The sequence below is a fragment of the Mercenaria mercenaria genome, chromosome 8 (assembly GCF_021730395.1).
Source record: "Mercenaria mercenaria strain notata chromosome 8, MADL_Memer_1, whole genome shotgun sequence".
Taxonomy (NCBI): Eukaryota; Metazoa; Mollusca; class Bivalvia; order Venerida; family Veneridae; genus Mercenaria; species Mercenaria mercenaria.
Genome location: NC_069368.1, coordinates 53,884,188 through 53,907,967, shown reverse-complemented (window position 1 = coordinate 53,907,967; position 23,780 = coordinate 53,884,188). Strand labels below are relative to the sequence as shown.

At 34.1% G+C, this 23,780-nt stretch overlaps 1 protein-coding gene across 3 annotated transcripts in view; it reads left to right on the top strand.

Moving 5' to 3' along the window:
• Positions 1–17,631: 17,631 nt before the first annotated feature.
• The window catches only part of LOC123566315 (uncharacterized), a 34,237-nt gene continuing 28,088 nt past the window's right edge, over positions 17,632–23,780 (top strand). For 2 of the 3 annotated variants that reach the window (XR_008372066.1, XM_045360285.2), the window contains exon 1: positions 17,632–17,878. Coding sequence is in view for 1 of the 3 variants with exons in the window: in XM_045360285.2 (XP_045216220.2) it covers positions 17,792–17,878 (87 nt within the window). In the remaining 2 variants the exon portion in view is untranslated. Of the gene's footprint in view, positions 17,879–22,971; positions 22,994–23,780 lie in introns of all 3 variants that reach the window. The other variant, XR_008372067.1, reaches the window with a different exon arrangement.

The following is a 23,780-nucleotide window of genomic DNA, read 5'->3' as shown; positions in this document are numbered from 1 at the left end:
AGTAAAACTAACTTTACAGATTAACTTTAATAAGAGTCATGTTCTTTTATAGATTATTTGTCAGTATAAGTCACCAGACCTCAAGGTTTGTTCAGCTCTAGGTTAATATTCACAGGATTCAAGTCTACTTTCAGGTACATTATACGTTGGTATAATTATTTGTTTCATCCTTTATCAAATAGATGGATTTCTACATAGAGAAAGAGGACCATGATGACCCTACATTGCATATTGCTAGCAGTATCATAAGACGGGTATAACAAAACCATTTCAGCCAAATTAATTTGAAAACTGGCCTGCAGATTCAGCAGAGATTTTCAAAGTTTTCCACACTGTGCTACAGGAAACAAGAGCTGTCGCAGGAGACGGCGCGCTTGACTATTTCGATGCTGGATAGTGAAATTGATGGGCACAAATCAGGTCAAATCAAAGGAAACGCTTGTGAACACTAGAGTCCACAGTTTAATTAAGTTTGAAACTAATGAGAATTGGTCAGAATGTTTGTTTTTATGATCTCTGTGCCAGGTTTGAAACTTAGTCCTGTGGGATCAAAAACTAGGTTAGTAGGCCAGATCAAAGGAAAATCTTGTAAACACTAGAGTCCACAGTTTGTTTGAAACTGAAGAAAATTTGTCAGAATGTTTTGTCTTCATGACCTCTGGGTCAAGTTCGAATCTAGGTCATGTAGGGTCAAAAGCTAGTTCATCAGGTCAAATAGAAGGAAAAGCCTGTTAACACTAGAGTCCTCAGTTGTGACCCAAGCTTTATGAAACTTGATCAGAATGTTTGTATAGATAATCTATAGGTCATGTTTTAAACTAGGTCAGTAGGCCAGATCAAAGAAAAATCTTGTTAACACTAGAGTCCACAGTTTAAGTTTGAAACTGATGAGAATTGGTCAGAATGTTTGTCTTTATGACCTCTAGGATAAGTTCGAATCTAGGTCATGTGGGGTCAAAAACTAGGTCATCCAGTAAAATCAGAGGAAAAGCTTATTAACACTCTAAGAGGCCACAGTTGTGACCCATGCTTTATGAAACTCGATAAGAATGTTTTTGTTAATGATCTCTATGTCAAGTTCCAAAACAAATGCAAATTAATTGACTAGTACCAATTTTGTAAAAGGTTAGAGACAACCAATTTTCCTTTGGTCAACAGCCACAAATTTTCTCCAAGGTCAAAGGTCACCAATTGTTTCTTAGGCAAGTACTAAGGTCAGCAAGCACCATACTTTCAAAGATCAGCAACCACCAATTTTCCTAGGTCAGCGATCATTAATTTTTCCTAGGTCAGAAGGACCAATTTAGTCAGGTCAGCTACTACCAGTTTGTATAAGATCAGAGATAATCAATTTTCTCAGGTCTGTGACTACTGATTGTCTTTAAGGTCAAAGGCCACAAATTTATTCATAAGACAGCGACCACCAAATTTTGGTCAGTAATCACCGATTATTTCTAAACCAAAAGTCAAAGACCACCAATTTTTCTAATGTCAGCAGTCACTGATTTTGTTCTTAGGTCAGAGACCAACAATTTTTAAATGTAAGCGACTGCCAGTTTGTTTAAGGTCAGTGGCTTCAATTTTTTTTAGGCCATATCCTTCTTTTTATTTGTTTTGTTTGGTTTCATGTTGCACTGACACAGTAACAAGGAATATGGCTACTTTCAAGCCATGATGATGGAAGAAAACCCATGTGCCCCGCAGTGCATTATTTCATCACGGGCAGTTCCTGGGTAGTACCACTGAGCTTCCTTAATCCAACTGGATGGCTTCTTCAAAAAGTCATGAAGAATTGAACACTCCGAGTGTGGCTTGAACCAACATTAGTGAGAGGGCAAGTGATCAGAAGTCTGAGACCTTAACCTCTCGTCCACAGAGGACCTAGAGCCCACACACTTAACTCAGTAGAGAGAAAGGGGCATCCGTGGCCAATTGGTTAAGGTGGCTGACTTCAAATCACTTCACCCTCATCAATGTGAGTTTGAGCAACACTCAGAGCATTGACTTCCTTATGTGAGGAAGCCATCCAGATGGCTTACGGAAGGTAGGTAGTTCTACCCGTGCGCCTGCTTGTGATGAAATAATGCATGGAGGGGCATTTGGCGTCTTCCTACACCATGAAACCTTGAAAGTCGCCATATGACCTGTAGCTGTGTCGATGTAACATTAAACCTAACAAAAATCAATAGGGAGAGTGCAGATCTATGGATTGCAAAGTTCGGAGTTTGATCCCTTGTGAAGCATACGTTCGATACAAGACATTTTGTCTGAAATCATTTTTCCTTCACCTCTGATTCAAGTGGGGAAGCTGGCAATTACTTGCGGAGAACAGGTTTGTACTTGTACAAAATCCAGCAACACTGGTTAGGTTAACTGCCCACCATTACAAAACTTAAATACTGTTGAAAAACGGTGTTAAACCAAAAACAAAGGGAGGCCCCAGAGACATTCTATGTTTCCTACGTCAGAGACTAAAATTTTTTTCTTAGGTCGCAAACCACCATTTTTTTCTTAGATTACTGACAATTAATCTTTTTTAGGTCAGAGACTACCAATTCATTTCTTGGTCAGCAAAAACTACCTATATATTAGTAAGGTCAAAGACTATCAAGTTTTCTAAGCTCAGAGATCATGGATTGTTTCATAGATCAGCTACCACCAGTTTTGTTCTTAACCACAAATTTATTAAGGTCAGCCACTACTAATTTGCTTTAGGGTCGGAGGCCACATATTTATTCTTAAAACAGCGACCGTCAATTTTTGTTCTTATGTCAGTAATAACCGATTGTTTCATAGGTCAGCGACCATCAATCTTGTTTTTAGGTCACAGATAAAGGGTTCACCAAGATCAGGGGCAACCAATTTTCAAACGTCAAAGACCACCTACTTTTCTAATGTCAGCGGCCACTAATTTTATTCTTAGGTCAGAGACCACCAAAAAAAGGTAAGTGACTGCCAGTTTGTTTAAGGTGGCAGGGGAGCGGTTTCGTAATTTGGCCCCGGTCGATTTTCTGTATAAACAGGACAGGGTAGATATAAAGGCATATCTATCTTACTGGTTATTTATCATTATTAATTCTTTAATATATCTGGGGAATGAGGAACGGTTAATGATTCTACATGGCGGGTGTTTTAAAATTCCTAGCTCCGTACTTCCGGTTGAGGCTAAAACATAAACATCAGAACAAAAAGTCGACCAGACGCTCGGCTGTTATCCATCCACTTTTTTTCAAGTGAAAATTAGGGAAATAAAGTGGTGGTTGGGAGACACATTCCACACCACCTGGGTATGCATCTATGTTCGCACTATACATATATGCTACGAAATTGGATTTAAAAATACAAAATGGATGAATGGCAGTGTTCAAAGTGAGGCCCGGTTAGGCTAATTTTGGTCTATAAAATTTGGGTGATTTGGCCAATTTTCACTACATCTGGCATGGAAAGCGACAGGTGCATAGGACCGGAGAGTCGTCTTTATGTAGTCTATAGTATCTGCAATAGTCCATAGTAGTTTCAAAGAAAAATAAGCAAAAACGAGATTTCTATGGATATTTCAACACTGGTACCCACACGTCAATGTGGAATTCGCAAATCGTACTCCCCTGCCACCTAATGTCAAAGGCTATAATAATTTCTTTGGCGAGATCCTTTTTTTTTTTTGTTTGGTTTGGTTTCATGTCGCACTAATTATAAGGCATATGACTACTTTCCAGCCATGATGATGGAAGAAAAACCATGTGCCCCTCAGTCATTATTTCATCATGGGCAGGTTCCTGGGTAGTACCACTGAGCTTCCTTCAGCCAGCTGGATGGTTCCACATGCTAAGCTCTGTAGGGAGAGAGGGGCTGAGTGGTTAAGGTCGCTGACTTCAAATCACTTGTCCCTTCGTCAGTTTGGGTTTTAGCAGCACTCGGGCATTGAGTTCTTCGTGTGAGGACGCCATCCAGCTGGCTTACAGAAGGTCGGCGGTTCTACCGTATTCATTTCTTTGTTCAGCAACTACCTATTTTCATAAGGTCAAAGACTATCATGTTTTTTAAGCTCAGAGATCATGGACTGTTTCCTAGGTCTGCGATCATCAATGTTTTCTTTGGTCAGCAACTACCTTTTTTTATAAGGTCAAAGACTATCAAGTTTTCTAAGCTCAGAGATCATGGCTTGTTTCCTAAGTCAGCTACTACCAAAATTCTTCTTAGGTTTGAGACCAAGAATTTACTGAGGTCAGTGACTACCAATTTATCGAAGGTCAGAGACCATCACGTCGCAAAGTTCAGCGACTACCACATTGGTAAAGGTAAGAGGTCATGGATCTTTTACGATCAGCTACCAAATATTTTGTTCTGAGGTCAGAGACCAACAATTCATCAAGGTCAACGGCTATCAATTTGTATAAGTGTAGAGGGCAGCAAATTATAGACCATCAGATTTTTCTTTGGTCAACTAACACAAATTTTATCTAAGGTAAGAGATGACCAGTTGATTTCCTAGGTTAGCAACCAGATTTATTTTGGCGTCAGACCACCGATTCGCCAAGGGCAGTGACTACAAATTTGTAAAAGGTCAGAGACAACCAATTTTTCTTTGGTCAACGATCATCAGGTTTCTCTCAGGTGAGAGACCATAAATTGTTTCTAGGCAAGAGGTCAAAACTTAGATAAGATCAGAGACCACAAATTCACCATGGTCAGGTACCACCATTTTCACCCACTGCCGAAGGTGGAGGGATATAGTTTTTGCGTTGTCCATCCATCTGTCCAGAGCCATATCTAGAAAATGGTTTGGAATATTTAAATAAAAACTTCATATCCATGTTCACCCCTATAGGGAAATGCGGCCTGTCAAGTTTCAGTCAGATTGCCTTAGTTACACCAGAGTTATGGCCCTTAGAATTTTCTAGTGTTAACTACTTATGGTACTATAAATATGGCAACTTCTGCTCCATAAACTGTGGCATATTTGACCTAGAACTATGAAACTTAATTTGAATCATTAAAATCTGGTATTGCACGCTCATTTTCGTCAGGATCCCTTTAGTAACTTCAGAGTTATTGCCCTTTAATTGTTTAAAATTCCATATATTTGTACATTACAAACTAACCAACTGGTAGAATTGCCTTACATTTCTTTCATTCTTTCATTTTTTTCACATGAACATTTATCACCAACATATGAAGTTGTGTACCTCCACTCGGTCACCCAATCACCATGGTCCTCCCCCACCCCCAACACACACGCGCACACACCTCCTTTGTACAGTTACATAACTGTTGAAAAACAGTGTTAAAGGCGTACGCTAAAATTCCCTATATATGAGATGGGCGAAAATTTTCCCAATAACAGAATTTCTTTAATCTTTGGATATTGAAGGACAATCATCTAAGAAACAAAAAAATGCAATAAAAATCATAGGTCACCGGATTCGAAAGAGTTATCTGCCCTTGAAAACGTCATTTTTAGGGGGAAAGCCATTTTCAAGGGCAGATAACTCTTTTTCGATACCGGTGACCTATGACTTTTATTGCATTTTTTTGTTTCTTAGATGATTGTCCTTCAATATCCAAAGTTTAAAGAAATTCTGTTATTGGGAAAATTTTCGCACCAAATTCTAGCATACGTCCTTAAACCCATTCTATGTTTCCTAGGTCAAGGACCGCCATTTTTGACAACTAATCTTTCTTACCAATTTATTTCTTTGGTCAGAAACTATCTACTTTTATGAGACCAAAGACTATCAAGTTTTCTAATCTCAGAGCTCATCGGCTGTTTCCTAGGTCAGCGATCACCAATTTTTTCTTTGGTAAGAAACAACCATTTTTTCTTAGGTCAACGACCACAAATTTTCTGTAAGGTCAGAGCTCTAACACCATTTTTTGTCCTAAGGTCAGAGACCACAAATTTACTAAGTTCAGAGATCATCAATTTTTTCTTAGGTCAGCAATCACCATTTTTTTCTTTGGTAAGACACAACAAATTTTTCTTAGGTCACCAACCACAAATTTTCTCGAAGGTCAGCCTCCACCAATTTCGTTCTTAGGTCAAATACCACGAATTTACTAAGGTCAGCGACTACCAATTTGTTGAAGGTCAGAAAACATCAAGTCACTAAGGTCGGTGTCGACCAATTTGTTTAAGGTCAGACGCCACCAATTTTTCTGAAGGGCAACAACCAGCAATTTTATTCTTAGTTGATACCACAAATTGATTAAGGTCAGCGACTAAAAATCTATTTAAGGTAAGAGGCCACTATTTGTTAAAGGTCAGCAACCACCAATTTTGTATACGGTGGTTAGGTTGAGTTAATTTACTTGATCTGATGTGATATGCAGTGCAAGTGCATAGCCAAACAACAGGCACCTGTTAACTACACTGCCTTCTGTCTTTTCTAGTAGTTTTTCTTATGCACTTTTTCATATCTCATTCTCATGAAAATTTATTAGGCGCACATCTCTGAGGCAAAGGATTTTAAAGTTTCATTGCCCTTTAAGGCCAGTTGAACCAAACTCCAAAACAATGTTACTTCGTCTTATCGGTACTTCACAATAATCCTGTTTTACAATATTCCTGCGGGGAGGTTGCATTTGAACAGCAACAAAATTTAATAATCTGGTTCCCTGTCCAATATTGGTTCCCATTCAAAATGGCTTCCAATTATTGGATCAGGTAACCACTAAGCAAAATAGCCAAAATTGTGGCTAACAGACTGCGTCGTATAATAATATTTGAACAAAGCTGTTTCCCGTAATCAAAATATATACCAGTCGAGCACCTGAATAGCTCGGCCAATGAATAGTGTCCTAGATTTTACCAACCAATGAAATCGTGTCCTTGTTTCCAAAGGAAAATAAAGAATGACATATCGACAACAAAAACAGAAAACTTTTTCCCCTCGATTCATTCGGAAAATTTTTGAATTTCTATGACGAAAGTACTTCATTTCGTTGTATTTATGCATGATTATCAGAGAAAAACACAATTTAAATGCCTCAAGTAATAATGTCTTTGTTCAACAAATGAAGAAAAGCTGAAACTACCAGAAAAGCTGCCCAAAAAGGGACACTGCACTTTACCGGTACGCACATTTAATAAATAAAACCCCATTTTTTCCTACTGCCCCCACAGTCCCGTTTTTCTTTAATGAATAAATAATTGTTCCAATTTATTTAAATGATTGTAACAAGCACGTCCTGCCTTTTAAAATCCTAGCAGTAAAGTGCATTCTAGCCTCCCCCCCCCCACCACCACCACACACACACACACACACACAAAAGATAGGCATGCCAGTGACACATGTTGATTCTTGAATTTTGCCTATATTAGATATTTACAAGTCGTGTCTTTTCAAAATAAGTTCATTGATAAATGTGCAAAGTCCAAGCTTGTCAGGTTGTTCATGCATAAAACAGTCTCCCAACATTATAATCATCATAAATTAAGCCAAAATGTGACAAAACCCTTATTTATTTCATTTACACCGCAATAAATCCCTCCCCAAGTCTCCTTCAAAACAAAACCCAGAGACTTGCAGTTATAACTTGTCTTCAATACTGAATGACCATTTCACTTGAAAATAAAATTTTGCATAAAATGCCAATTAAATGTTCATGTACTATTAAACACTCACAACTAGAATCACTAGTCATGATCAAAACACCCATAGCTTATTATGTGTGCATGCATCTTCCCCCTGAATTTTGCATGTAAAACATGAGGCTGAACCCAGACAATTTTAAAATGGAATGCAGTTTTATCATTAATGTGATACTGCTATAAGGGCCACATCAGTATTTTGGGTTATGAAGTTACAAAGTTTCTTGAGGATTCCAACATATGACCCCTTGGAACATTGGTAAGCATCCCTTTGAAATGGTGCAAACTGACTTATTTGAGGCAGTTTGGGCATGAGTTGTTTTTTATAAATGTCACAAGTAAATTTTTCTATATAAGCAACTTGACAAAGGTGAGGGCTTTTTACTTTGACAGTCAGCAATAATAAAGAGTAATGAAAAATAAATTTTCCTGTGAGTGATTCAGTGAAGCCAGCGAACTGTTGTCAAAAATGTTTTGATGTATTAAGTTTAGGCTGTAAAAATCAATGCTTGTTGTATTTTGGCCCTTTCAGATCACCAAATGCTTCCCCCAATAAACATCGCAGTGAGATGTGCACTTACAGCACAGCTATAAACTACTGAACAAATTTTGCAGTCTTGACTATCACTTCAAAGAGTATTTTTTTTATATTTTTTTTATTCATTTAATAATTATGACTTGATTTAATAAAACTGTCTCTAGACAGAATGTAAGTCAATATGTCAAAGCAAAAAAAAATGTTTTTGTTATTTACAGTTTTTTCATTTCAGTTTGTTACCTATAATACTCTATATAGGTACTTTTAAACTATCTATAAACAAATATTTGGTACTTGTACATTTTAAGATAAAGAAAAGCAACAATAATTTTATTAAGGTACATAATGAAATGAGGACAGTCACATTCCATGGTTTTAGATCCCTTAATTGTTATAAAAATTTTATTGAGACAATAATGTACATTTTGGTGTTTATATATGCACATATGATCTTTGAATTTATCATGTACTTTTATATTAGTCTTTCATATTGTCCTTGTACCAACAAATTATTGTGTGGGAAATTTAGAGAAAACCTGTTTATTTTTTATGGTTATCGTATTATTTCTAAAAGGGTGTATACCAAAACAAATTTGTACAAAAATACACAATTAACCTGATTAATGACAAAAAACCCCACAATGTTTTGTAATTGGAAGCCCCAAATAAATTTTTTCTCATAAAACAAAGGCTTAGACCTCACATATAAGTTGATTTCCTTTTTGTGAAATTTGGAGTGCCCAGTGTTATTTCAAATCAGGAATTTTTTAATGCTATTTACTCTGGAAAAAAATGTTTTTATCAAAATTAACTAATACTATCTGTTTGAGATTTTTCTGTATGAATAAATAGCATTTTTGGGTAAAATTTACTTTTATGTTGCTGTGCTAAACCCATGATAACAAGAAAAAAGCACATGTCAGGAAAGGACAAACAGCAAAGTATGGCTTAAGTAGTTTTATTTTCTGAGTAATTGTAAAATCTTTTTATCCCTATTCAATAAAAAAGGGGGAAAACTGGTTTTCTGTGAAACCAGGCCTTTTCCTACATTCTTACAATTATGGAGTGTGGAGTGTAGCAGGCATTTTTTCAAACTGGAAATATATAATTTTGAAAACATTTTGGCACAAAAACCCTTTAATTCACTCAGAGTAATATTAACTGTTTACATAAGTAACAGATTGGTCAACACATTCTGGTGTTCTCCAATGAAAAACTTGCATTTGGTCAATCTCATTTAAGAAACATGTTATATATGTAGACATTGTAACTAAAAAATTAAAACCGGAATTTTTAACATTTTGACTCCAAATATATATTGCTAAGTGCATCAGATAATATATATACAATATTAAAATGCTGTGTGTAAAGCTTTCTTATATTGCAATTTAATCAGTCAGTATTTTTACCTTAATTTTCAGACAAATAAATATATATTTTTTAATCCATGGTAAGAGAAAAGCATAAATTTATTAAAGAATCCATAAAAGCATTTATCACTTTGATGAAGGTATACCAACAATAATTTTAGCCTTGTTCCCAAAATGACAATGTTGAAAAATATAAAGCTCAGATGGCAATAACGAGTGAAAAATCTTTTTAAAGTTAAGTTAATTTCCATATTAACTTAGACTACAAAAAATTTAAGTATGTTGTTATTATTTCAGTCCAACATATCTAAAGAAGTAAATACTACAAAGACTGTATATCAAATTTTTGAAAATAAAATTCCACCAACATATTTTGTTCTTATTTCTTTTATCTTGATTATGTAGTGTACTTATCTGGAATGATGAGATATTTTGAAATGTATATTTCTTTATTCTCCTGGATGGAAAAAAAAATAAAAAATATAAACAAAACAACATTTATACCAACCAAATTGAAAAATTTACTTAAGTTTCTTTGATGTTAGTAATTATATGTTGAGACATGAAAACAACATAAAATATCAACAAAAAATTAATAAAAAATTGTGGAACATCATATGTAGATTAGATTAGACTGTATTATACAAATATTTATTGAAATATGTGACAACTGTGGTTAAATAGAATTTTAAAGTTAACTTATGTTAAAAATGTTGAACTGTTTTTAACATTAATCTACAAGTGATGAATGAGTTCATCTACCATAACTTTGACAGTTAATGTATTATTAAGAAAACTATAAAAATACAAGAATGACACACAGACAGTATAAGTTGCTGAATGACTGGGTCATCTCCACCACAAATACTATGAAACTTAAAAAGCCCAAATTTAAAAATGTGTTTCTTTAAATTAGATTGATCACATTTTAAACACTTCTATGAATGCAATTTTTAAAAATGCTTGCTTCTTACAGCATGCAAATGGAAATAAAAAATGATTTAACAATATATGTATACAGTCTTGTCATGAACACATTCTGTACAGATGATAATACATAGAAAAGTCAACATATTATTATAGGGGGTTCCATCTCAGTTTAAGCGGGTTTGAATGGCTGTCTTGCACTTGAATATACATCTTGCAGCACAGTTGGGGTAAATTCCATTTCACATGAAACACACTTGTAGCACTTCTGGAAATACAAATGTAAAACTTTATTACATAAAGAGAATAAAACATGATAGTTTTTAAAACAATTATAACATCATTTTAGACATTTGCAGATATTCTAATCTTAGAAATATATTACAAGCAGCAAGTCAGGTAACTCTAAAAATTTGCATTTTGTCTAATTTAAACTTTTCTAAGGAATTACCTTTTTTTAAGCAGCAAGATTGTGTTGCTACTTGGCTGCTGCTTTTTTTAAAATTTTTACATATACTTAGATCCACTAAATGACAAGTTATTTAATAGGACTGTCTAAAAAGATTGCAAAATTTATAACATTCAATGAATATATTCAATAAAATGGTGAAAAAAATAAACAGATAAATCGATGATGTTCACCTATGATCTCACCAAAAAGCTCCAACAACAACCTACAACCTCTGATTAGTATATAAATGTAATAATGATGAACTACCTAAAGTGTTTTTATATAGCATGCAAAAACAATGAACTTGAAAAACTGCCAAAACTTCACCTTATGAATAATATATTTTTCACTTTTCCCCTTGTTAAAAGTGTTGTTTTTCTTAAAGCATTTGAAATCATAGATATTATAAGTACAATGCAACCTCTGTAGAGAAATACCCTGTGAGATATACAAATATTTTAGTTATTTTGAGGTTGTTGTTCTGGAGAAGTAAATTTGATAGTTATATTTCAGCTTAGGGAAATTCTCATGGTGTTATAGAGAGGTTTTTGCTTCTGAGTGAGCTACTCTGGAGAGGTTGTACTGTGAAAATTGCTTCAAACTTCATCTCCTTCAAATGAGCTAAATGAAGAAAAACAACAAAGGATTTTCCAAATTTAGAATTTCCTTGTTTACAATTTGACATTTAATGTTAGGCAACTATGCAGACATATTTTTGTGACACAATGCCGCCTTTAACTATCTTATTCCAATGAACAAATTGTCAGTCTTGACAAAATCATGTGAAAAAAAGATCACAGTAAAAACAAGAGCTGTCGGAGGACAGCAACGCTCGACTATTCAACAGCCTTGTCGATTGAATGAATACGGAAGTCGAAAAAGGGGCATAATTTAAAAAAAGCAAAACAGGGTTATGGAACCTGCATAGTGCTTATCAGCTCATGACAGTGGAAAAGTGTGTGAAGTTTCAATCCATTCCCATTAGTGGGTACTGAGATACCAGCTTACATACAAAACCTTAACCAAACAAGAGGACCATGATGGTCCTGAATCGCTCACCTATCCCCACATGACCCAGTGTTGAACTGAGTTTTGACGTCGTTATTTCTATTACTTGAAAAAATGACCTATTTTGAGCACATTGACCTAGAAAATCATCAAATAAAAAATTCTGCCCAAATTTTCATGAAGATCAATTGAAAAAATATGACCTTGAGATCTACAAGGTTTTTCTATCATTTGACCTAATGACCAAGTTCGAGGCACGTAACCCACTTTTGAACTTGAACCTAGATATCACAAGAGAACATTCTCCCAATTTTCAGAAGATCTCATGAAAAATATGGCCTCTAGAGAGGTCACAAGGTTTTTCTTTTTTTCGACCTACTGACCTAGTTTTTGACCGCACTGACCAGTTATGAACTTGACCTAGGTATCATAAAGATTAACATTCTCACCAATTTCATGAAGATCCATTGAGAAATAGGGCCCCCTAGAGACGTCACAAGGTTTTTCATTTTTAGACCTACTGACCTAGTTTTTGACGCATGTGACCAGTTCTGAATTTGACCTAGATATCATCAAGGGAACATTCTGACCATTTTCATGAAGATCTTTTGAAAATATGGCCTCTAGCAGGTCACAAGGTTTCTCTATTTTTAGAATCTACTGACCTAGTTATTGACCGCACGTAAACCAGTTTCGAACTTGACAGTATCATCAAGGTGAACATTCTGACTAATTTTCATAAAGATCCATAAAAAATATGGCCCCTACAGAGGTCACAAAGTTTTTCTATTTTCAGACCTACTGACCTAGTTTTTGACCGCACGTGACCCAGTTTCAAACTTGACCTTGGGTATCATCAAGGTGCCATTCTGACCAATTTTCATGAAGATCTCTTGAGAAAATATGGCCTCTAGAGAGGTCACAAAGGTTTTTCTATTTTTAGAACCCACTGACCTAGTTTTTGAACCCCACCTGACCCAGTTTCGAACTGACCTAGATATCATCAAGGGGAACATTCTGACAATTTTCATGAAAATCCATTGAGAAAGGGCCTCTAGAGAGGTCACAAGGTTTTTCTATTTTTAGACCTACTGCCTGTTTTTGACCCCACGTGAACCAGTTTCGAACTTGACCTAGACATATCAAGGTGAACATTCTGACCAATTTTCATGAAGATCTCATGAAAATATGGCCTCTAGAGAGGTCACAAGGTTTTTCTATTTTTAGACCCACTGACCTAGTTTTGACCCCACGTGACCCAGTTTCGAACTTTACCTAGATATCACCAAGATTAAAAATTTTGACCAACTTTCATAAAGAACCCATGAAAAATGTGACCTCTAGAGTGGTCACAAGCAAAAGTTTATGGACGCCCGGACGGACGCACGGACGGACGACGGACGCCACGCGATCACAAAAGCTCACCTTGTCACTTTGTGACAGGTGAGCTAAAAATTATAAGTCGAAAAAGGGGCATAATTTTGTAAAAAAGCAAAATAGAGTTATTGAACCTGTGCAGTGTAAGTCAGTTTATCACAGTGAATAAGTGTGTGAAGTTTAATCCATTCCCACAAGTGGTTTACTGAGATACCAGCTTACATACAAAACCTTAAACCCAAAAAATTTTTAAGTCAAAAAAGGGGGATTATTTTGTAAAAAAGCAAAATAGGTTATGGAACCTGTGCAATGTAAGTCGTTTATCAAGTGAATAAGTGTGGGGAAGTTTCAATCCATTCCCACAAATGGTTGCTGGGGATACCAGCTTACATACAAAAACTTAAACCAAATCGGGACGCGACGCGAGCGGACGGGGAGCGGACGCGGACGCCGACGCATGGGCGAGTCCAATAGCTCTACTATTCTATGAATAGTCGAGCTAAAAATTAATCCTAATCATTTTATATATATTGCAAAATCAGCTTTACAGAACTCATAAGTGACAAAAAATTAAATTCAAATATTGCCTTTGTGATGTGCAGCACTGGCCCCTGTCTTTTTATCACAATAGTTTACCTTTCATATCTGTTACTTTTGTCATAACTTTTTATGTCCCTTCTGTCTTAAGTTCTGAAATATTGGGAAAACATTAATTCACACACATTCTAGGAAATCAACATAAAATCAGTGTCAAGCATTTGAATATAATTGTTTTAATTATCTTAATACAAAGATACAAAAGTACTTCATGTTTTTGCTGACTGATACAATATACTGAAATTTGTATTTCAATATTTATTATCAAAGTACATGTTCATCTATTTTTGAAATGTTGACATTCAAAGCTATCACAAAATTTATTACTAAACCTATCTATTATCACTATTTTAATGGGGATAATTAAGTACTTAGTAAATTGAGGGGTACACAAAGCTACAGGAAAGAAAAGTTTATGCCAGGCTGACATAAAGTCCAGAAGGTTCCACATCTTGTCAGGAATGTTAGTTTTTATAGGGTGTCTTGTACAGTTATTTCAGGAGCAAGAATGTAGCCATAAAAGCATATAAATGCTTTGAAAACCTTTGTTTAACTTACAAAAGCATAATACCTCCTGCATTTTTCAAATGGTAACATCTTCTTGGCTGCCACAGGGTAGACGGTCAAACAACTGTACATGTACATACTCAAACTTTTCCCTACCAAACTGAAAAAAGAAAATTATACAACATTTTTTTTCCTTTTGTTTTGTACAAAAGATGACCTATGCATTAAATACAGACTTTTTACATTTATTAATCTAAGTATATTAAAAAATTTAAAAAATATTTTCAAACTCATTGTATGATTAAAAATTTTAATCATTAATAAACTATATCAAACATGAACCTGAAGTGTTCTAATTTATAAAGTTGCAATTAATATTGAAAAAAATGCAACTATTGTATACAATGTATATTAAAAAAGTAATCATGAACCTGATTATAAAAAAAGTCTCAGTTCAAATGTAATAAAACATGACTGTCAGAAATCAATGTATGTGTACTTTAATGATATCATCATGACATGAATGCCATCAAGAAACTTCATATATAACAAACTATACTTGCTATGTCAGCCCTTTTTGTTATTTCTACAGCTTCCAAAGACAGACTGTAACTACCTGTATCAGACACTGTAAGTAAAATATACAAATAATCATTACACAAGAGAATTTTTCTGTTAAATAAAAGGAGTTAATTAAATGCAATTGAGAATTTTTGCTAAACATAAAGGGAAGTAAAATTTCATAAAATGAATGAAGAAAAATTTCATATATAAGGGAGGTAATTTAGAAAAAAACAACAACTTCAAATGTCAGTATAATGATAGTTGACATTGACAATGACCTATACCAAGTATGCACAACATAAGAAACAGCAAGCACTTGAAAATGCATTATATTGCCTTGCAATATCAAGAATATTTGACTGTATGTAAGGGTTCTTACATGCTGTTATACTGAAAAAAACTTTAGTCAATAAGCTTAGATCTATTTATATCTTCAAAAAAAGAAGTCCCAAATTTCCACAGCTATTCACAGGGTGAAAATTTTAGGTACTAATATCAGCAAGAGGCTGATACTATACTTTTTAATAACTATCGTCAAAGGTAGGGAAAAACTTACTGGAAAGGCATAAACTTCTGATCTAGTCATTTCAATACATTTTCAGCTCATTTGCATATAAGAAGAAATTTACAGAATTCCCCCTGTTTCTCTTCATTTTCAAAAAAATCTGTAAGATGGATATAAAACCAAAACATTCTCCTATGTGTCAAGCTATCAGATATATATTTCAACAAAACTGTCAACTTACCTTGTTTTTTTGAAGAAGAAAATCCCTGGCACTTCGCTTCCCCGCAAAACTGTACCGGTGCACACATAAAAAAATCTCAACTGTGATTTTCAAAATAATACAGCCAGACCACAATTATTTCCCTTGAAAATAAAATGCTCTAGGTAAATGCCTAATATATGGCATTTAAAATGAAAAATAGGCATATTCTTACACAATTGGCATCAGTTTCCAAGAATCATAGAAAAATCCAAAATAATTTTATGTCCAGCTGCAAAAAAAAGAAGAAAAAACTATTCCACTATTTCCATATACTACATACTCTTTGCATTCCTAAATTTCCTCAAATATGAATTTAAAAATTACTTCGCCTGCAGTGCATATTTATAAATTAAAACCAAAAAAGACTTATAAAGGGAAAATAAAATGTTGTTTTTTTAATAATAAAAATTATAAAAAATATTGTTTGTTTGCAGTGCTCTGATATAGATGCTTTTCCCCCATTTCTGCCAACACAGACATGACAAAAATACAGACAAAGAAAATTCAAGCTGTCAATATTTAGGGTAATAATGAAATAAAAATTTACATTCTACAGAAATAAGTAAATAGTTAATACAATTTTTCTGTATGCCAGGGCTTCCTGCTAGGATTTGAACCCAGAATTCCCTTACTGAAGTAAGCGTGTTTCCTTACACTACAAGAAGTAACCCCATAGCAACACAGACATTTTAGAGCATCCTAACACTTTCATTTATATAGAATATAAAATGCAATTAAATTCCCAAATCTGCAATAACAGATATAACTAAAAGACATATACAAAAAAGGCAACCTATATTTATTGTGACGGTGATACTTGTAAATTTTCAACGAAACAAAATTTAATACATCATGAAATGTTGTGATATGTGCTGATAAATTTGCAACACTTGGTAGTATGTACATGTAAAAATAAACAAAATGAGCCGCGCCATGAGAAAACCAACATAGTGTGTTTGCGACCAGCATCCGTGCAGTCTGGTCAGGATCCATGCTGTTCGCTTTCAACGCCTCTTGCAATTAGAGAAACCATTAGTGAACAGCATGGATTCATGCTGGTTGCAAAATTTCTTTTTGGGTTTATGATCTATAATAGATCTCTGAATTCGGCTACCCCTGTTTTGGGCCTCAGTCAGATAAAATACATGCGATCAGCTGTTTAGATGGCATGAAGCTAAAGAATATATTTTGTCTTCTCAATTCATTGTGAGCTCCCAAAAGAAAGTAAATTTTGGTTGTTGTTGAATCTATAAGTGTCAAAATTAAAAATATGTATCATATTTATAAAACAAACGGATGCGTTAACCCTTGACCCTATGTCTACCGGTCTGAGGTATGTTATAATTTACTGGTAATTGCTATTGGGAAAAGCTGAAGTATCTAAGTTATCATCAAAATTGCCTCTTTCCATTTGTTATTAAAGAATCTATACATTTGTATGAAAAACAAATATCTATGAGGCGTTAGGTTTGAACTTAGATTATTAATTAAATGATTAAATCAATTATTTGGGGACGAACTGTCAAAACAAGAGCGAGTTGACTGGGGGCGAATCGGCAGTATGCCATTATTTACGCGTATTTTTAAGCCTTCGTCTACTTAACATTAACAAACAATGAAAACAGTAAATCTATAACATTTAAATGAAATGGGATTTGTAACTGCCCGTATTGATTTGAAACAAACCTACATTTTCGTCAGAAAATAAAAACTTTCGGTAGCTTACCGCGCAGCCGCCGCCATATTTGTTTACCAAAATCCCATCAGCCAATCAGGCTACAGAAGTCGCTGGAGGTTACCTGTCGTACTTTTTAGAAGTTCGCAGGGGACCAGTCTACAAAATTTAAAAACTTCCATCAATTATTTTCCTTTGGGTTAAATAAATCAGTATATTTCGTCCAATAGAATTTCAGAATAGTATTCATTTCTAAAATCCGGAAGTAAAATTAACAAGGAAGAAATTTTGTAAACACAGGAAGCGTGTTTAATTGCGTTCAATTACACTTGTACATCTGTATTATCTGGAAATCCGTTTGTTTATTACACTACTCATTTACATATCTTAAACTTTGATCTCGAAGCAGGAAGTGAAAGATGAGTGCTATGTATTCAAGAGCCTTTGATCATCTCCAAGATACACAAAATGAAAATGACACGGATTACACGTATCAGGATCCTGAGGTTCAGTTTTTCTTTTAATCAATAAAATTATGCTTTTCAGAGCTGTGGTGCTGTCTCAGACTTGCTTATCATAGGTTGTCAAATTATATAGTCTCACATGTCATGTGATGCTAGTCACTCAATGGAACCTGTTGCTAGCCATGATTTTGGATGTGGGTCAGTGCTGATCAGCTGATTGGAAGTTACACTGTACCTATTTGATAGGAAATCACAACCATATAGTGTTACTGGTCCTATTAAAGCTGACAGAGGAGCTTTTGTCAGCTTTAATTGGAAAAGGGTCTTAAGGGGACGCATACTTTGAAATTAGAAAAAAGTGGGTGGGGTATGATAAAATTTACCTGCAAAAAAGTACAAGGTTTTGGTACATGAAATGGATACTGTTTCAACTGTTATAAGTACACAAAGGATTGCTCACTAAAATAAAAATGAGAAAACTGAAACAAGAAAGTTATTGTTGAATTACATAAGACTTCTTGTGTACATTCAAAGTCAACAATTAAGACTTTTTGGTGCGAAAATAATAGTGCTTCACCTTGTCCAAACATTTATCAATGTCCTACAGATTCTAATTTAAAGAAAGAATGTGAAATATGGTCACTGTATTGCTTTTCATTTCGCATATGTAAGCTAAAACACATTATTTAGTTTGTTTACAAAGTAGTGCATAAGAAAAGATACGGTGGTCAAGGAATGCCACATTCCAAAACTAAAAGAGTATATTCCCCTTAATACATTAAACATTTATCGTTACAGAAGTCTAGTGGCTTACAATAAGGGCCTAGAAATGTTGCCATTATTAATTTTTAACTTGGTATTCATGAACTACAATGCACTTAAATATCAAAACACATTTAACAAACTTTTGAAAATGTATTGTCTTAAAAATCCCTAAAATAAGGTATGAAATTTGGTTGAGAGGTCCAATCAATGTGTATATGTGCAAAAGTAACATTCTAATCTTGTTCACAAAAGTTACTAATACACAGCAGGCATGTCAATGATCAAAACTGGATGAATATACAGTTATCCTCACTTTAATGTCATTTATAATTTGTCCTTGAATTCTCCACCATACTTTTCATAATTCTGTTTGCACGAGTTGCACGAGAATGCTGTCATTCACGTAAAAAAATGGGGTCAAATAAGTTGTAAATGCAATATCATCTAAACGTAATTAATGGATTATGCAGTTCAAGATAAACTTTATCTCATAACGTAACGAACATGTATAATGTTGTAACAACAACTTTACTTACACTGATTTAAGTAGCAGTCGGTTTATAAGTGACTATTGATTCATTTTATGTTTTGTTATTGTTGTCAAAAAGTATAACGGAAGTGCCTCACAACTGAAGCGGAAACCAGTTTGATGCGCAAAGTAGTCCAATGTAAGTAATATTTTTTGACAAATGTCCACAGAAATTAATAATTTTCTAATATTAAAGACGAATATCTGAATAGGATTCATTATTTGATAAGAAATTATAATCATCGACATGTTTTTTTTAAAAATCGTACACGTGCTGACACCTAAGTTGTCTCCCGTTGTTTATTAGAGTTACCTTTCGTCCGGCGCAGTAATACATTTGCAGTGAATCGCCGAGAAGTCGTGGGAAAATTAAAAACCATGTAAACAAACTAAAATTAACCACCTTTTCAAGATGAATTTCAAATGATCGCCATTATGCATTTAACCCGCCTGACCTGTGTAGCATCTTAGATATCTGTTCTAAGGTATTCATTTTGTAGAATGTCATGTTATGCCCTTGCAATGCTAATCCCACTTTGATTTTTTTGTTTACATTTTTTATCAATGAGAAATATGGCATCCATCCCGAGCTGAAATGACGTGGCGTTAAATTTTTACATGTTTAAGCAAACCTGGTGTGTTAGAAAGAAAATCTCATCCCTTCAACATTATTTGGAACACTGTTATTGTAAAAAACCTGTTTTTTCCTTATACAAAAGCTTAATATTTTGTGTTGAATGTACTTTCACAAAGACCTCTGTTTTCCTATTACATTCATAGTACCACATCCTTATCCACAAAATACTGAACATTACAGGTGTCCATCAGTATTATATCAGTTTAGGAATATGTTTTTTATTTTCCCACCATCGATTTCTTGAGTATGCACCCCTTCCGCATTGCTGTATGAACTGTGAATGTAGCAATATGCGTCCCCTTAAAGGGGTCTTTTCCAGTATTTTCAGAATTTAACAGATCTGTTAATGTTTAATGAGGAATTTATGCCAGAATATATAGGAAAGATCGCCGTAATGTCACGCATTAACACCTGTTTATCTGGTGGTAAGCTAAACAAATGTTTTTACATTGTTTGTGTATAGGATCGAATTTTTAATAACTTTTTTTCGCTAATTTATGGATTTTAAATATTCAAAAAGTTTTGAAATGCTAACGATTTTTATATTTTCTTATTTAAATATCTTTTTAAAATGACATATGATTTTAATAGCGGCGTAACGATGCTCCAAAGTTTTAGAAAAAAACTCTAAGTTAAGCGTTCATAAGTAATCCATTTTATTGTTTGTTTCGAAATAATAAAAGTAATCAATAAAATTCTTGTTTTATATCCTTTCCATTGATCAAAAAATTATTGATATCATTTGTGTTTTAAGAAAGTTTAAGCCGTTAGAAAAACATCACTGTTTACAAAAAAACATGGATGCTCGGCGCCTGCCCACCCGACCTTTGTCTTATCAGCTCTAAAAATAGAAAATACAACGGTTTTGTATACAAACACGATCTCTCCTATTATAGTTTATACAGTGACTTCACAAATGAAATGAATGTTAGATTATTATTTTCAGAAAGAAAGTATCTGGTAACCACATGCCTAGCCTGGCCACTAGGATATTTCTAGGGGTCTGGTAATCAGTTTAATTAGGAATAGGGTAATGAATAATTTAAATAAAAATTTCAGGGATCGAATTAAACCGTCCCTAACTCACAAAACTCGAGTAAGAATAAAAATACTACTAGGAAATCATGGCACCCAAATATCTTCACGGTAATGTTCGAAAATTGAGGAATCCATTGCTCTTTAAAAACTCAGTTGGGGTAGTTATTTTACCGATAATCACATAACCGCTTGTAGATGCTTGTTGCTTTATACAAATGTAAAATCAGATACCTAAGTAAGTGTCTGACGATATTTGTTTTTGTTTTGGTCCGTGATTCGCACCTGTGAAAATGGAGAGGAAAATCACAAGTTTCTTAGGGCAAAAAAAGGCCGGCAGAGACAAAAAATGCTAGCAACACCACTGGTAGTGACCTGAAATGTCCTAATGTCCAGCCAAAAACCCAAAGAATCGATGATTACTTTGGCTCCTTCTTCCAAAACCAGAAAGTCCTGGCCTGTTCAAACCGTGAAAAAGTGGGAAACAGAGCTGAACATTAAAACTTTTATATGAAACAATTGCTAATGGGAAAAATTAAAATTTGATCCGTGAATTTATCTTTAATTTTCTTTTACCTGTAAACGAATACTACTCTCAATTCAAATCTTAATCTTGCAAGTGTCAGCGTGTAAGAACAAAAGTGTGACAAATTTTATTATAATAGAGAAATGAGTTAACTAAACAAAGAATTTAAGAAATAAGTTTCCAAATTTTAAAAAAGTTTTGTAAGGTGAATGTTTGAACATACATGTAATTGACACTACATTTATACATTCAAGTTTATAAAAATTATAGACTTTCATAGATGCAGAATGTACACAATTTTTTAACAATATATATTATCTTCTTTTTATGGTCTGACACATTTACGTTATAAAACTGAGCATGTTAAGAGAGGAATTACTAACATTTCTCGTTAATTTCTTTGCAATGTATGTATCCTGTAATGTGTCACAGGTACCTTGCGGCTGGATGAATAGATGCCGTGTTGACTACCATTCATGATTTGACCGATATTTAGCTTATAATTGAAATTCATTTCATATGTAATCACCAGGGTTGGCCGGAATTTCCCAGGGGCAGGAATTCCCGCAAGTAATTACCAGGAATTCCCATACTGGAAAATACACTTTAAATTGCAAAAAGTGGGAAATACTGCAAAACTGACTGCAAATTTGAAGAAGGTGCTGTTTTTGTGACAAAAACATCAAATATCTGAGTGATACATGTAATTAATATTTAAATGAACACTTGCATGTACTGTACAAATACTGTACAAGTACTTAGCACACACATAATATTATAATGTACTAAGCTCACTGTTGAAAAATGGCCTTTCATTAAATCACTGCAGGGTGGTGATGCACAGGCAGTTTCGTCAGGAATCATTTTATTAACTTCAAAGTTATTTTTCAAGATTTTATTGTTTTAAAATTCATAAATTCCCACAAAGCAAAGTAACCCATTGATGGATCTTTCTGAAACTTAACACAAATATAGTTCACTAAATTTGTGAACAATATTTGTATTAAGTTTCAGAAAGATCAAGTAAACTACCAGAGTGTTTCCCTTGATTTGGTAAAAAAATAGGAACCAAAAAAACACTGCACGCTCCTTTTGTACATAACTTGTGTATATCTTGAAATTAAATTTCTTTTAAAAACGTCCCCTCATCCACGAAAAAAACTCTAATTAACGAGGGATATAAATTCACTGAATTTGTATGTTTCTGACATGTGTGGCTCAGATTCGAAGGGACTTTATGTCAAGTTATTATTTTTTGAGTTATGGCCCTTCTTGAATTGTACCATGTTACAACTACTATACTTTCATTATTTTGTTTACTAAGGTCTTCTACAGTTTTCATCCAGTTCAAGTGAAAATTGGTATATGTCAGCAATATGAAGCAGATATACACATTATAACTTTTTGAGTTATGGCTTTCTTTTGGACTTTAACTACATCTGTACCTTGTGTACTCAACTCTTCCTGCCTTCTTAGAGAATCCTTAAAACTGTATGAAATACTATTATCAAATTGAATATTAAATATTTACAGATTACTTCATTACTTTGTGAAATGCAGAAAAAATGAAAACAAGTGATTTAAAAACTCAGTTTTGTGTCATTAAGGACATGTACGACAATGAAATATTTTCTTATTTGCAGACCCTGATGGTGTTGAACAAAGGTACAAAGTTTTAGGACTATTCACCTCGCCTATTGTGACTAACAAACTGTTTATTTTCCATTGTTATGTAACAAAATCCCAAGTTTACATTCACTTAATTAGTATATAACTGTCCCAATGCATGTAAACCAGCGTTGACTGCATGTCTGCATACTAGAATTGGATGATTGCCTGACAGTGACATGGATTCAGACCAGCCTTCCCTAACGGTTTCTCTAATTGCAATAGGCTTTGAAAGCGAACAGCATTGATCCTGACCAGACTGCGCGGATGTGCAGGCAGGTCTAGATCCATGCTGGTCGCAAATGCACTATGTTGGTTTTCTTATAGCATGGGTCAAATTCCTTTTAAGGCATGTTGCATTGCCAGGATCTGCTAAAAAGAATAGACTTTTTCTTTGTGTGACAGAGCAAATTTTTGTAGTATCTACTAAAGTTGGTCTATATTTAGATAGAAGAAGATTGTGTCCAGAAAGAGGCAAAGAAGTAATTGCAAATATACTGTAAAAGCAAAATTTCGCGAGGTTTAATATTTGCAAAATTGTAAAAATGGTTTCCTACTTGAACTTGAATTATACTAATGGTGGATATTTAAGCAAATATTAGTTTTTGCGAGATGTAAGGTTTCGCAGATATAGTAGAAAAATTAAATCTTCATGAAAATGTCTGCTTTCACATTAGTAGCTCCTTAGCTTATTACTTTAATTGTAGAGAAAACAAAATGGGAATTATTTGATTTTAGCTTGTCATAATGATAATTTGAAATTTTTCAGATAGTATTGTTGTTC